General features: G+C 44.2%; 1 protein-coding gene across 1 annotated transcript; it reads right to left on the minus strand.

Annotated features, from left to right (window-relative positions):
• Positions 1-4,080: 4,080 nt before the first annotated feature.
• On the minus strand, positions 4,081-14,343 carry DACT1 (dishevelled binding antagonist of beta catenin 1). Its single transcript, XM_004452467.4, has 4 exons — positions 13,854-14,343; positions 11,565-11,697; positions 10,692-10,847; positions 4,081-7,004 (listed from the first exon to the last, which is right to left on the minus strand). Exons 1-4 carry the CDS (start codon positions 14,196-14,198, stop codon positions 5,215-5,217), a joined length of 2,424 nt encoding a protein of 807 aa, XP_004452524.2. The 5' UTR covers positions 14,199-14,343; the 3' UTR covers positions 4,081-5,214.
• Between the last annotated feature and the right edge of the window lie 256 nt (positions 14,344-14,599).

Genomic DNA, 14,599 nt, shown 5'->3' on the forward strand with positions numbered 1-14,599 from the left:
AAAGAACCAGGAGCTCATCAGAGGGGTCACCTGTATGCACACCTCAGCAGAGTCCCAGAGACAGCTAAAGTAAATACAACCCCAGATATTGGTTCTCCTGAGGGCTACAGAGACCCACAGGTTCTATGGTCATGGCAGATGGACTTCAGTGCCATGTCAGTTGGCCCTACTTTGGAGTTTATGTTCCTGAGCATGATGGAGTTGGACTCAGATATGATCTTTGTTCACAAGCCTCTCCTGTTACTTTTACTGGACCTGTGGTGGGCGCTGGGGTTTAGTGTATACTCAGGGGTCCTGAATCTCTGGACTGTCTATGTGATAGCCAGGCCCTGAGCCTCAATAAACTTGCAACTCCTATACTCTGGTTTATTGGACTTATGCCAGCCAGCTAACATGGAGGTGAAGAAGGTCAACCACCACACCAGGGAGTCAAGAGTGCCTACAACTGCAAACAGGAGAATTGCATCCATCATCCAAGTGGAATCTAAGCCCCCTCTTGATATAGAGGTGGAGTGGACATAACCATCCCACGGTCCACAGGATGGAGGAATAGAGTATGGATTAGAGTAGACTTACTGATACTCTATTCTAGAACTATTGTGACTAGTAATGGAAGTAAATGCAGCACTGATGTGGAGAAAGTGGCCAATGAAGCTGCTGAGGGTGGGGAGTGGGAAGAAGAGATGTGATGTAGGGGCATTTTCAGGACTTGGAGGTGTCCTGGGTGGTATTGCAGGGACAGTTACTGGACATTGTATGTCCTCCCATGGCCCACTGGGTGGACTGGGGAAGAGTGTAAACTATAATGTGGACCATTGGCCATGTGGTGCAACAGTACTCAGAGATGTATTCACCAAGTGCAATGAATGTCCCATGATGATGGAGGAGGTTGTTGTTATGGGAGGAGTAGGGTGAGGGGGATGGGGGGTTTCTGGGGACCTCATATCTTTTAAATATAACATTAAAATAAATAAAGACAAAGAAAAAAAAAAAAAAAGCAACACAGAGGAGACAGCGAGAGACACAACAAACCAGGGAGCTGAGCCGGTTCAGGTGATTGAGTACCTGCCTTCCATGTCAAAAGGTCCCAGGGTCAGTTCCCAGGGCCTCCTAAAAAGAAGACAAGGCACACAGAATGGACACAGACAGCAGACAGTGAGCACAAGTGGCACGGGGTGTGTGTGGGGGGATATAAATAAATAAATCTTTAAAAAGTGAAGCAATACTTGGAATCCCATTAAAAAGAATGGAAAGATTATCCACCATGCAGTTTCATGAAATGAAGGAAGCAAGTAATGGAATAATATATATGGCTTAGGCCATCTTTTTTCTTTTTAAAGAAAAACTATCAAGGTTATGTGTTGGTTTGCATACATAACAGGGTATGGAAATAACATACATCAAACTTACTGAAGAGCAGGATTTGGGGAGGACTAAGGGGGACAAGTTTTAAACACCTGTATATTGTTATTTTTCTTTTGCAATAAGCATTTGTAATTTTTTAAAATAAAAACATTCTTAAGAATTCTTTTGTTACAACAATAACAGCTGTTTTGCCATTGAAAATAATGGACAAAGCCCAGTTTTCCAGATGTTGTACAACTGCTACAGGGAAGTCAAGTAATAGACTAGGAGGAGGATAAGCCTTTGAAAACCCTGTTTTTCACACATCTTAGTTTGGTATTCTTTCACCTACGGGCGATTATTCAGAAGCTGGTTTTCAGAAAGTGTCCCCTTCCGAGAATAAAGCTCATTGAGAACAACTTGGAAATTATTCAAGAACTGACTGCAGGTCACAAATGATTCACATAATAAATTTTATAGTCATGTCCCAGAGATCAGATCACAGAATTAGAAAAGGTGGTAAGATCATCCCCTAACTTATGCTTGGCTCACATTTAGTCAGGTAATAAAAGAATTTCTAGCCAAAGTAGAATGACTTTATAATATATATGTAAAAACTTATGACTACTAAAATACACAACGTTTTGAAGAATTCAATTGCTTGGGGTATCTTGCTAAAAGGACATCTTTATGAGTCACAGGGTGTTCCAAGGATAAAAGCCTCGCTAGAGATAAGAGGTATGTAAAATAGGGGAAAAGAGAAAAATTACAAGACCAAATAAAAAAATGAGTAGTTAAGCCCTAAATGAAAAAAAGGTAGTTAAGAGATTTTCCTTGCATTAAAAGTTAGCATCTTGCATTAAAAGTTAATGCAAGTTTCCTTGCATTAAAAGGAAGCGGACTTGGCCCAATGGATAGGGAGTCCATCTATTACACAGGAGGTCCGTGGTTCAAAACCCAGGCCTTCTTGACCCGTGTGGATCTGGCCATGTGCAGTGCTGATGTGCACAAGGAGTGCCGTGCCACACAGAGGTGTCCCCCCCCCCCCAGTGTAGGGGAGCCCCACATGCAAGGAGTGTGCCCCGTTAAGGAGAACGACCCAGCACAAAAGGAAGTGCAGCCTGCCCACGAATGGTGCGGCACACATGGAGAGCTGACACAGCAAAATTACGCAACAAAAAGAAACACAGATTCCCGGTGCTGCTGATAAGGATAGAAGCGGTCACAGAGGAGCACGCAGCAAATGGACACAGAAAGCAGACAACTCTGGGGGGGGGGGAGGGGAATAAAAAATAAATCTTTAAAAAAGTAAGTATCTGAATTAGTCTTTGAAATTTCATTTTAATTGAAGATATTTCAGAATAAATATCCGAATTATAAGACTGAGCTGATTCTATTGTTTGCTTTAAACAAAGTAGATTCTACTGGTCATATCTGAGGGAAGCTGAACATGAAATAGGACAATGACTGCAGGTGATTATAACATACCAAATAAATAAAAATTTATGAATGCATAGTGATATTCCAAAGACAGAAAGGGGAAAAAATTAGGAAAGTTCTATTTTTGTAGAAGAATGTCTGAAAAATAAAAGGAGAGAAAATATTTCAAAAACTACCTTTTTGCACCCCCAAAGCAGTAACCAATTCAAAGATCAGGAATGCATGCTAAAGCTATTAAGGGAAAGGTTGTTAAGGAATCCACACACTACCAAAGAATTACCCACATATACCCACAAATACTAACCATCTACAAAAGAAAAAAAAAACAAAAAACTTCATATCTTAACCAAGTGATCATTCAAATTCAGTAATGGTGGGGCAACCTGATAATTATATGGTTCTTTATGTGAAGCAACACAAAGTATACATCACCACTGAAACCTTGCCAAGAATGTGTACACAGGAAATAGAGAGACTAGACTATGTTGAAGGACAACATAAGGAAACAACAAAATACAGAATACGGGTCCTTTACAAGGCAATTGTCTTGAATTCTTCAAAAAGTCAATGTCATTTTTTTTTTAAGTAGGGAGACTGATATAAACTGAAAAAAACTTTTAAAGCAATCTAATAACCAACGGCAATGCACAACACTTGACTGAATCCTGCTATTTTTTAATTCTTGGAACAAACCAGAAAACCTGAATTTAGATTAAGTATTTGATATTTTGAATTGTTAATTTTCCTAAGTATTATCTGAATTGGGTATACAATATTTCCTTGTTCTTATAAGATGTATTCTTAGGTTTTTAAGGATGAAATTTCATGATGCCTATAATTTACTTTAAAATGGTACAGGATTATATGTGGGAGTGGAGGGAGACCTGCCAGTATCTGAATGTCTTCTGACCTACAAAACCAGCAAAATAGTTTAATCTAATGCATACATACAGAGAGTTAAAACAAATAGAGCAAAATGTTAGTAACTGTTGAATCTAGGTAGTGGGTATACAAAGTTTATTGTACTATCCTTTCAACTTTCCTATATATTTGAAATTTTTTTAATAATAAAAGGTTGGAGGGATTCTTCTCAGAAATGTTTTCTTGAAGACACCTATCAATTTTACTTATATTTTAAAGAAGTGGTTCACTTTTTCACAGTTGTTTACCCACATTTCCCAATAATACTCCTAAAGCCTGCCTCAATTATTGTAAATAATATTCTAAAGCTAGACTAGATCTAATACAAATTTCACAGATAACACCAATAATCAGCACAAAATTTAAAGCACAAAATTTAAAGGTTTAAACATCTGATTTTATACCCAAATAACAAACTTAACAGCAGTAAAACAAATTGTTTATTACAGTATATAATGTGTTATATTAAATTTACACAATGATATATAAAATCACATACTGCTTATATCATACAGAAATTTAACAGGAATATCAAAACAAATACTACTCATGCACAAAACATGCATATATTGTTTTTTAAAAAGCAATTTTATACAATACTGTTTATCAAAACATTTTTAAAAAACAAAAAACCCTTCCAATACTGGGTCAGTGGTCCAATCTGGACTGGATTGCACTAAAACGCTGGGACCAATGCTTAGTTGGCACAATGCTCAGCAAGCAATTTTAGGTTGAATTAAAAAGGAGTTACTTCATTAGGAGTGAATTTCTCTGTACCCAAGAACCAAAGTTTTATACAAAGGCAAGTCCTCCCAAGAAAGAATGGTTGGATCTGCTGCAAATTAAGGAAGTGAAAAAAGGCATCAAATGTTGAATAAATGACCCTTCAGTAACCAGGGCCAAGGCACCAAGAGTGACAAAAGTTTTAGCGAATCCTTTTATCACCAGCCCCTATGCAAGTCAGGATCTCTCTCGATTTAAGGTCTGCTTTACAAATCGTGTGTAAACAGAAAAGAATGGGCAAACATCTGAGAAATGGTGACTATCTAAAACATTATAAGAAAATAATGGCTGCTCCTAGTACCTACTTCACACAATTTTAAGTGATACTCCCCACCCCCCAAAAGGAAAACCCTCGTGGAAACACTGCCCTAAAGAACCATGGGGCAAAAGTACATCCTAAAATTCCATCCACCTGACATTAAGATCAAAAAGATCAATAAAACCTGCAGAAAATACCACAACCTGTACCTTGACAGCCGCTCAGGAAATTTAAAATAAAAACTGGCTATCACAAAAGTCATTCGACATTACCATTAAAACTCAATATTTACTTCTAACTAGCATAATCTTTCTTTACCTTCCATGAAAGGCACTAGTGTCCATATGGGATGAAGATGAAACATAATTTACCTTGATTTTATCTTAAAAATAAAAATCCCGTAAAAGTACTACACAAAAACCAAGACACCACTTTCTTTTTCCTGTGACTTTCTACGCGACTGTCACTCAAACCGTCGTCATCAGTTTCAAAGAGCCGGACCTAAAGCGGAGGATTTTCTTCTTGAGGTTGTGCGATGCCTTAATTTTAACAAAGGTTTTTGTGGGGTTGTTGTGAAGGTCTGGGGCTGTGACCGTTTGAAGAGGGAGAGTTTGAACAAATTGGGACCAAATTAATCCCCCACTTTCTTCAGAGTCGCTGGTGGTTGTGCTCTCCCCCACAAACTCCCCCTCGCTCACGCTGGACTCACTGTCCCCAAAGCAGTTTGTGGTGTAATTGCTCTGCTCATCCTCGCTGGTGTCCACCACGGTGGAGTGGAACAGCGACTCGCACTCGGCGGAATACTCGGAGTCGCTAGCTACATAGGCGTACGGACTGGCGTACGGAAGAGGGACTGGCGCTGCGTACACACCCACGTTTTCCCGGCGATTTCTCCGGGCTCTTCTCAGGGCTTCTTCATAGGAAATCTCGGCTGACGACTTCCACCGCCGATAATCAGTTCGCTTATGCTTAGGTTTGGCCACAACCGCATCCCGTCCGTGGCCGTGGGGCCTGTTCCCAGCCCTGTGACCCCCACCCAGGGGCCTGCTGGGAAGACCCGCCTCCGGCTGGCCGCTCCCGCCCCTCCGCCCCTTGAAGGAGGCTTTCTTGAGTTTCTTATTTGTATCCAGATCATCAGGAAACCGACACTTCTTGCCCACTACGCGGGTTCTCTCCCTCACAGTGGGCAATCCGTTTTCCACCCCATGAAGGGCCTGCATTCTGTGTTTCAGGGTTGAGGTTTTGGGGATTCCCACGTTCTTGTTGCCCCGGTGAAGCCTGACGCTGGACTGCTGCTGCCCCGGGATGAACTGAGCGTTGACCAGGTGCCCTTCCTCTAGGCTCTGGGAAGAAGAGCCCTCGCTTTTGAGATCCAAGGCCGGCCTCTCTTCCACAGGGAGGGCTGAAGATAGGAGCGAAGGAGAAGCAGGAGGAGGAGCTGCCGGAAGAACAACCTGCAGGCTATTTTTCTGTGACATCTTTTTCAGTGGCTGAACAATTTTGTTGTCTTGCAGAGTGACAGGGACTCTCCCAGGGCTCTCTTTTGGAGAGGCAGCTGAGCTCTGACTGCTTTCTTTAGGTAACTCCCCTGCCACAGGAATGGGACACCGGGCATGTTCTTGGGATGCTGGTTTGACATTTTTTAGCAGATGCTTACTTTGAAGTTCAATGGCAGTGCCTGCCGAGTAGTCCTCCAGTGGGGGCAACCTCTTGCTTTCCAGTTGTTCTACCTTTGATTCTTTTGACCACTGCTTCCGTGGGGAGAATGTCCCATTGTCCAAAGAGGTTACTCCGCCAGAGGGCACACATGCCTGTTTAGCATTCTTAAGGGTCATTCCACTGCCCTGTGACACGCCACCAGGCACTCTGACACAAATGCTTCCATTCCTCAGAAGCCCTTTAGGGGGGTCAGCGTTCACACTGGTTCTTGGTTTGTTGGTCCTTACAGGGTGGGTTTTTTTCTGGACAAGGCTCAGAATGTAGCCGTCCATTTTCTTACTGGATAAAGGATGGGAAGCAGACCACAAACTGCTGGGAGATGGTAAGGAGCTTTCTGTTTTGATGGAGTCTAGCTCAGATCTGGTGCAAATGTCATTGGCATGGTTGCCAAGCCTCTCTTCTTCCCTCAGAGGGTTGCCGGTCAGACAAAGAAGAAACATTGGGCTCTGCACAGCCACAGCATGAAGCGGACTGGGATAGCGATACACATCATTCCCGTTTTTAGACACCAGATCACACTGGTACTTGGGGTTCACATCTGCAATGACATCAAGGGGATTAAATTGTAGTGTAGATAGGGAATGGCAAACTGCCCCTGAGGCCTGATCTTCACAGTGGCCTTCTTTACATTCCAACCATCCTATGATATGTGAAAAGCATTTAAAAATATACTCGGAAGAAATGAACTTTCAGCATCATCTTAACTCTTTGGCCAGTTTTATGAAGACAAATCCACAGCTACAGAAAGGCCAAAGAATAAAAAATACTCCACTAGCTATTCTACCATTTTACACAGATCATACAACTAGGTGAAGGGGGAAAAACAATATTTCCATGGCTACATGATAGTCTTCTCTCCCTCCAGATTTCTTTAGGCAGGTCAATAAGGAATAAAAAGGAGCAATAAAAGTGTCATTTGTTTGAACTCTCCTACACTCTTGGTGGGAATAATAAAATCTTTTGAGAGAGAATTTTGACTGCATGACACGAGTGTTAAAAATGCTCCTATTGGGGGAAACGGACTTTGGCCCAGTGGTTAGGGCGTCCGTCTACCACATGGGAGGTCCGGCGCGGTTCAAGCCCCGGGCCTCCTTGACCCGTGTGGAGCTGGCCCATGCGCGGTGCTGATGCGCAAGGAGTGCTGCGCCCCGCAGGGGTGTCCCCCGCGTAGGGGAGCCCCACGCGCAAGGAGGGCACCCATAGGGAGAGCCGCCCAGCACAAAGGAGGGAGCAGCCTGCTGAGGAATGGCGCCGCCCACCCTTCCTGTGCCGCTGACGACAACAGAAGCGGACAAAGAAACAAGATGCAGCAAATAGACACAGAGAACAGACAACCGGGGTGGGGGGGGCAGAAATAAATAAACCTTTAAAAAAAAAATGGTCGTATTTGAGAAACAGACTTGGCTCAATGGATAGAGTGTCCACCTACCACATGGGAGGTCCAGGGTTCAAACCCAGGACCTCCTGACCCGTGTGATGAGCTGGCCCCACTCACAGTGCTGATGCGCTCAAGGAGTGCCGTGCCACGCAGGGCCCCCGCCCCGTGTAGGGGAGCCTCATGTGCAAGAGTGCACCCTGTAAGGAGAGCTGCCTCATGTGAAAAAAGCGCAGTCTGCCCAGGAGTGGCACCACACACAAGGAGAGCTGACGCAGCAAGATGACACAACAAAAAGAGACACAGATTCCCAGTGCTGCTGACAGCAATGCAAGCAGACACAGAAGAACATACATGAATGGACACAGAGAGCAGACAATGGCACGGGGGTGGGGGGGAATAAATTAAAAAATAAATCTTAAAAAAAAATTCTTTTAATGACCTTCAATGCAAGAAAATCAAAATTGAGTTTATCACTACTTAATTTGTCTTCCATTATAATTACATTTAATCCTTCAAATATTAAGAATCCACTGTTGGGAAGAGGACTTGGCCCAGTGGTTAGGGCATCTGTCTACCACATGGGAAGTCCGTGGTTCAAACCCCGGGTCTCCTTGACCCATGTGCAGCTGGCCCAAGCACAGTGCTGATGTGCTGATGCGTGCCACGCAGGAGTGTCCCCCGCGTAGGGGAGCCCCACGTGCAAGGAGTGCGCCCCATAAGAAGAGCCGCTCAGCACAAAAGAAAGTGTAGCCTGCCCAGGAATGGCACTGCACACAAGGAGAGCTGACACATAAGATGACGCAACAAAAAGAAACACAGATTCCCGTGCTGCTGACAACAGAAGCGGACAAAGAACACGCAGCAAATAGATACAGAGAACAGACAACTGGAGCGGGGGAGAGAAGGGGAGAGAAATAAATAAATAAATCTTTTTTTAAAAAAAGAATCCACTGTGTTCTCTAGAATATCCTCATGTTTAGGATTTATCCACAAATCAAAGATTTCTGCCATAAAGAGGTATTCTCTTACAATAATAACAACACCATAAAAGAACAAATATCTATATATACCCACTTTTTAGTATTCTGATAGCTATGAACATAATGTTTTAAAATACAGACTTACTGACTTCCTTTACTTGAAAACATCAAGGGCTTTCAATTCCCCTACAGTGTTAATTATTTAATTCAAAGAGACAGCTCCATGAACCTAGTGTCAGGGCAAAAATAGTTTAGACCTGGAGTTGATATGATTCATTTGTAAAGAAAAGATTACTATAAAATAAAATTACTATGTCCCTATCCCACTCCCAGTAAGTAGCCTGTTCTAAGAAGGGGAAACCTCTCCAGCTAACCTTTCCCCATCCCTTACTTAAAGCCACATTTACCTACACTTCACCATTCCTTCCTTTTCCCATGTAAAGTTCCCACTTAAAGTTATAAAGAGCAAAACAGATATCACAGCCCCCAAGCCCAACTAAACTGTCTCAACTATGCAGTGAGGGAGCATCTCCCTAAAGTCCTTCTAACTTCTAGGAAAACCTGTACCCAACTTCCTTTAATGGGTTTATAAGGTGTCCCTCTGAAACCAGAGCAGCAGAGTGCGGGGAAGCAATTATCCAGTGAACTTGAGACACAGATAGACACTCCAGATAACACAAATCTGTGCTTCCCCAGTCGATTGCTGCTGACAAAACACATGATGCAAATACAAAGACACTAGTCAATGAACAACTCTCAGCTGTTTCATCTATGTCTGTGTTGCCTGGACTCAAAGATTAAGTATTAAACCCAAGTGGAGAACACAGACAAGTCAAGGAGAAGTGCCTTGTATCAGTACCTACAGTTCCTCTAATCTCCATATAATTTCTCTTCTTCCAAGGAATCACGATAAAGCAGAACTGGGGAAGGAGTCTGAATTTCAGCACCAACTCTGCTATTCAACTTATGTCACTTACAGGCTGCATTCTGCAGCTTATAAGCCATACTTCCTTGTATTACATGAGGAGGTTGAACACAACAGTTTCTCAAGTCATGGTAGAAAAACATGGACCTGACAAGTCAGAGCTTGAATCCTGTTTCTGCTACCCACTAGCTCTATAGCCTTAAACAACTAATCTTGTTGAACCTCATTTTTCTGATACATAAAATGGAGCCAACAACACCTGCATCTTGTAAGACCGCTTTTGAGGATTCAACGGACTAAGTAAAGGCAAATCCTCCAGTACAGTGTGGGGAATAAAGTGGAAATGCAAAACTTTTCTAAAACAACAAGAGCATAATTCTCCATAGAGATCCTTGCAAGGATAGTCCAAAAAGGGGATCAATGGCACATGGGTTAGTGGTACCCCATTTCACCCACCTGCTAAAAGGCATTCTAGAGAACATGGAGAGGCCACTTCTCCCTGAAATACCAAGCAGTCCTTGGCCGGCTGGACAGACATATTTAACAGTAGCTCTTGGACAGACATATTTAACTTAATGGTGAACTTTAGCTTTAAATGATTAAAGAAAGAAAGGGAATAAAAGTGGTTTTCAAAAAAACATAGACAAGTTAAATGCAGCAAAGAATCAGAAACAGAGTTCAAGACCTTTAATATTGGGAAAGGATTTCTAAAGCTAACCCACTATTATATAAAGTCAGTTGCCACCTTAAAAAAAAAAAAAGAAAAGAAATTGTGGTCTGGGTTCTGGGTTCTGGATTCAACTACAGCACTAGGCACAGCAAGTCAATTAAATTCTCCAAGGCTTTGTTTTTCCATCAGTAAATGGGAATGGAGCTAGGTAAACTCTAAGGGCCTTTGACCCATTCCAATTAAAAATTTCTATCAATTCTAAAATTTCTTACCTGCAGATTTGAGGCAACCATCTGAGATAGTCAGGGTTGCATCCAAGGGACTACAAAAGCAGGTGCTAGAATGACAACTGGATAAACACTCACTGAAGACTGAGTTAGAGGAATTAGAAAGGGATCCTGAAGCTCCATCACTCAGCTCATAAAACCCTACAAATGAAAATACCATTTGGAATTAAGATCATGTCAAGCAATAATACACATTTGTGATTAAAAGGAAAAGGGGTAATCATCTACAAAGGGAAACTTTTTTGCTAATTTTGGTTCCCTGGATTTAGTGTCCTAATTTTATGACTTTATCCCAAACAATCCTTAGGAAAAGGCAAAAAGCCTATAATTATGGTTACATTTCAAAGCTACTCTCACCCTAAAGTTGATCTTTCTCTCTGCCCCTACCTTTAAGGATATACAAGGAAATAGATATAGATCTATCAAAGTCTCAACTTTATCATGAACATTTCAGAAGAAATAACTTTAAAAAAATAAATCTATTTGAGGGGAGCCAAATCGTTTTTTAAAAATCAAAATACTTTTGAAGTGTTCTCAGGAAGTTGAAGTGTGACTAATATTCTAGCCTAGTTATAACTTTCTCAAGTTTCAAAGGAGGACTGCTCTTCCAGAAATCTGAATACAAGCTTTTATTTTAAACTCAGGGAACTCCAGACAAATCAATATCATTATTAAAAATTTTGTAGTCTGGCTTTATTTCCCTCTCATACAAATGAACAGTTGACTGCCCTTTTTATCCCCTCTTTGCACTGGAAACTGTCATTTGCAGGTCTGACAATGTTAACCATGGGTGGAAGGTTGGGGCAGGGCAAGGTATATACCAGGTGAGTGCAGAATTCTGTCCTTGTGCTCACTCACCAGAGCTAGGCCGGCTGTCTGTCTCCAGGTGCTCTTCAGATGTCTTTTCCACATCCAACCGCAGGTCACTTATCTGCTTGTCGAGTTCCTGCAACTGGTTCAATAAGCCAGCATCTCTTCTCCTCAAACAATTCTGATTAGGAGGAAACAGAGAAAGAAAAACACACTTTGGTGACAAAGAACCAGCAAATCAGCTCTAAGTATTCAAATTACCCATCAGTTCACTAAATTACTCTTCAGTTCATTAAATCTTCCTAAAACAAAATTTTGCTGGATGATCTGAAACAAAGAAAACCATCAAGAACATGTCCTATGTTTAATGCTACTTTTCTCACATTTTGTCACAATATAAAGTTTCTTCATAAAAACAAAACTTGCTTTTAGTTTCAACCAATATATACAAACAGATTTTTTCATAGGTAGGACAAGGAAAATGTATTGGGATATTTTAAATCCTCTGGTGTGCAGACAGTTTAAAAAAACAAACGAACAATACTTTATAATAGACTCTTTAATTTGAAGTCAGAGTAACAGATTTTCTACAATACGCTATAATCTTACTTAGGTGAGATTTTCTGGCCATTGGCCTGCAGAGTTTTGTTTTCTATTAGTTGCTTTGTGCGGTTTAATCAGTCTTAGGGCCTTTGAAAGTGAGAAACTAATACTAATAGCCAGTGCCAAGTATAATGTGATCTGGCAAAATCCAAAACCCTCAAGGGAAGGCCCATGTAGATTTGAACTCAGCTCAGGTTTCCAAAGGTGACAGATCTATTGTGCTAACTCACACCGCCACCTAGTGCTTCTTATTGCTGGAAAAGCAAAAGGCATCTGGTTCAAATCAGAAATGCCAAGTCTACAAATGAAAATAGTACCACAAACACTGACTGGACTGCCTTACTTTCCTCCAGAGGACAATAGGAATGCACCAATCACAATCTTGAGATTCGAGAAGACAAAACAATGCTTTACCCAAGGCAATGCATAAAATCTGAATGCCCAGGCATAACCATTTGATGTTACATACCAATCTGATCTGCTACCAAAGAAACACATTAAATTGCCAAAACAGAGGTACTGCACAAATCAGAAGGTACATCCTTAAAAAATAGATTCATACGAATATCTACTCTCCCTGTCTGTCCTTTGATTTAAAAAACTCCAAGACACAAACCATATGTTTCCTTGCTAGAAAGAATTTCTTTGGGGAAAATGAGCCAAACCGATGAAAGAAAGCACTTTGGTACTCAAAAGAGAAATGTGAAAAAAGATATCCTAAGAAAACACATAAATAATCACACAGCATCACTACTTGATTGTAGAAGGGACATTATCTAGCATGCATCCAGTTTCAGACAGTATCACATGGTCAGGTAAGAAATTTTTTGCTGTTTGCAAAACTACAATTTTGAAGTCACTGAAACAAAGCTGCCGCCATTACTCTGAGGCGGGGTCAAAAGCTGTTCATCGATACATTAAGCTCCAAAGTTCTTTTTCTACCAGGTTAATGAAGACTGCCTAGAACGACTGAGACGCTGACAGAAATCCAATATGATAAATGCCCCCTGAGAGCAGGTTCGCTCTTCCACCTCCACCACCAATCACAGCTAGCAGTAGGTATAAAATACGAGGAGAGAGGGGCATTCTCCAACCAAATTTCCATCATTTGCATCTAGTTTTAGCTCTCTTGTACAAAGAGCTTTTATTTGATGTTAAGCACCAGCCGGGACGAAAGCTGACACGCTAGGGAGATCCCTGGGAGGGGCACGGCTCCCCCACAGACGCTTGGGTGTTACTGGGCTTTGGACTGTTAGCCACGCCACAAGCCCCTTCCTCGGCTTTTGTCTCCCGTGGGCGGGATGAGATGAACTAAGAAGACCTGCAAATGAAATGGTGTTTAAAGTGAGGGTTTGCAAGCTTCAAGGTCAGGGCGGGTATTCATCTAACCAGGGAGATCGAAGGTTACAACCAGGCGACTCCAAGAATCCCCAAGGCAGACAGAGGAGAAGGGGAAAGCCGCCACTCCCTCCCCATAATCCGCGCGGGGTCGCCAGCCCCTCACCTGCCCAGACACAAAGCGACACACCAGAAATGCGTGGGCGTCGGCAGCCCACGCGCACCGGACACACGCAGGAATGGGGATCAGGGAGACGGGCCGGGGGAGAGGGTCCTGGTAACAACATGAATTGCCCCAGCCAGAAGCAATCAACCACGCACCCACTCCAGGCCACCTGCCCCGACCCCTAGTCCCGCCGCTGGAACAGCCGTGCCTCACCCCGGGACACGACTTACCAATTGCTTCCGCAGCAGCAAGATGTTCTCCTCCAAGAACTTCTCCTCCAAGCGGCTGCGCTGCGCCGCCTCCCCCGGCAGCTCCCCGGCGCGGGGCGCAGCGGCCCCCGCTTCTCCCGCGCCGCGCAGGGCGCCCCGGACCAGCAGCTCCTGGCGCTGGCGCAGGTACTCCAGCTCCGCTAGCCCGGCCAGCGTGGCCTCCTGCCGCTCCCGAGTGCGCTGCCGCTCGGTGTCCGCTTCGCCCTTCTCCCGCCAGCGCCCCTCGGGCTCCGCCGCGCGCTGCTCGCCCCGGGCCGGCGCTAGCGGCTCCAGCTCCCTCGCCGTCCCGGTGGGACTCGGCTTCATGGCCCAACGCCGCAGCGAGCGCCCGTCACCGGAGCCCCGCCGCCCGGGCGGAGGAGCGCGAGCGCTAGGGCTGCGGCCGCCGGCGCATTCCGCCCCGCAACCAGCCCCAGCGGCGAGAAGCGCCCGGGACCCGCGCGCCGTCTGCGCTCCCGCTCCGGGCGCGGCCGTCTGCAGCCGCCGCGCGTCCCTCGCCGCGGGCCCGGCAGCCGCTACCGCCCTGCGCGGCGCTACGTCACGCGCGGCCCGGCAGCCCCCGCCTCGCGCCTCGGCCGCCCCGCGCCGGCCCCCGGCTCCGAGGCTCGCCCCGCTCTCCGTCAGGCGCGCCAGCCAGCCGCTCGGCGCTCCTCCTCGCTCGGCCCTGCCCGCTCCTCCCTCTCTCCTCCCCTCTCTTCCCGCGGGCC

This window comes from Dasypus novemcinctus, chromosome 3, assembly GCF_030445035.2.
Source record: "Dasypus novemcinctus isolate mDasNov1 chromosome 3, mDasNov1.1.hap2, whole genome shotgun sequence".
Taxonomy (NCBI): domain Eukaryota; kingdom Metazoa; phylum Chordata; class Mammalia; order Cingulata; family Dasypodidae; genus Dasypus; species Dasypus novemcinctus.

What these genes read in the sequence shown, in the direction of transcription:
- DACT1 (XM_004452467.4), bottom strand. Translation starts at nt 14,198, where the DNA reads ATGAAGCCGAGTCCCACCGGGACGGCGAGGGAGCTGGAGCCGCTAGCG. An exon ending in TGCTGCTGCGGAAGCAATTG is followed by an intron (nt 11,698 to 13,853) that starts GTAAGTCGTGTC and finishes CCTCCTAATCAG; the next exon opens with AATTGTTTGAGGAGAAGAGA. An exon ending in AGACAGCCGGCCTAGCTCTG is followed by an intron (nt 10,848 to 11,564) that starts GTGAGTGAGCAC and finishes TTTCATTTGTAG; the next exon opens with GGTTTTATGAGCTGAGTGAT.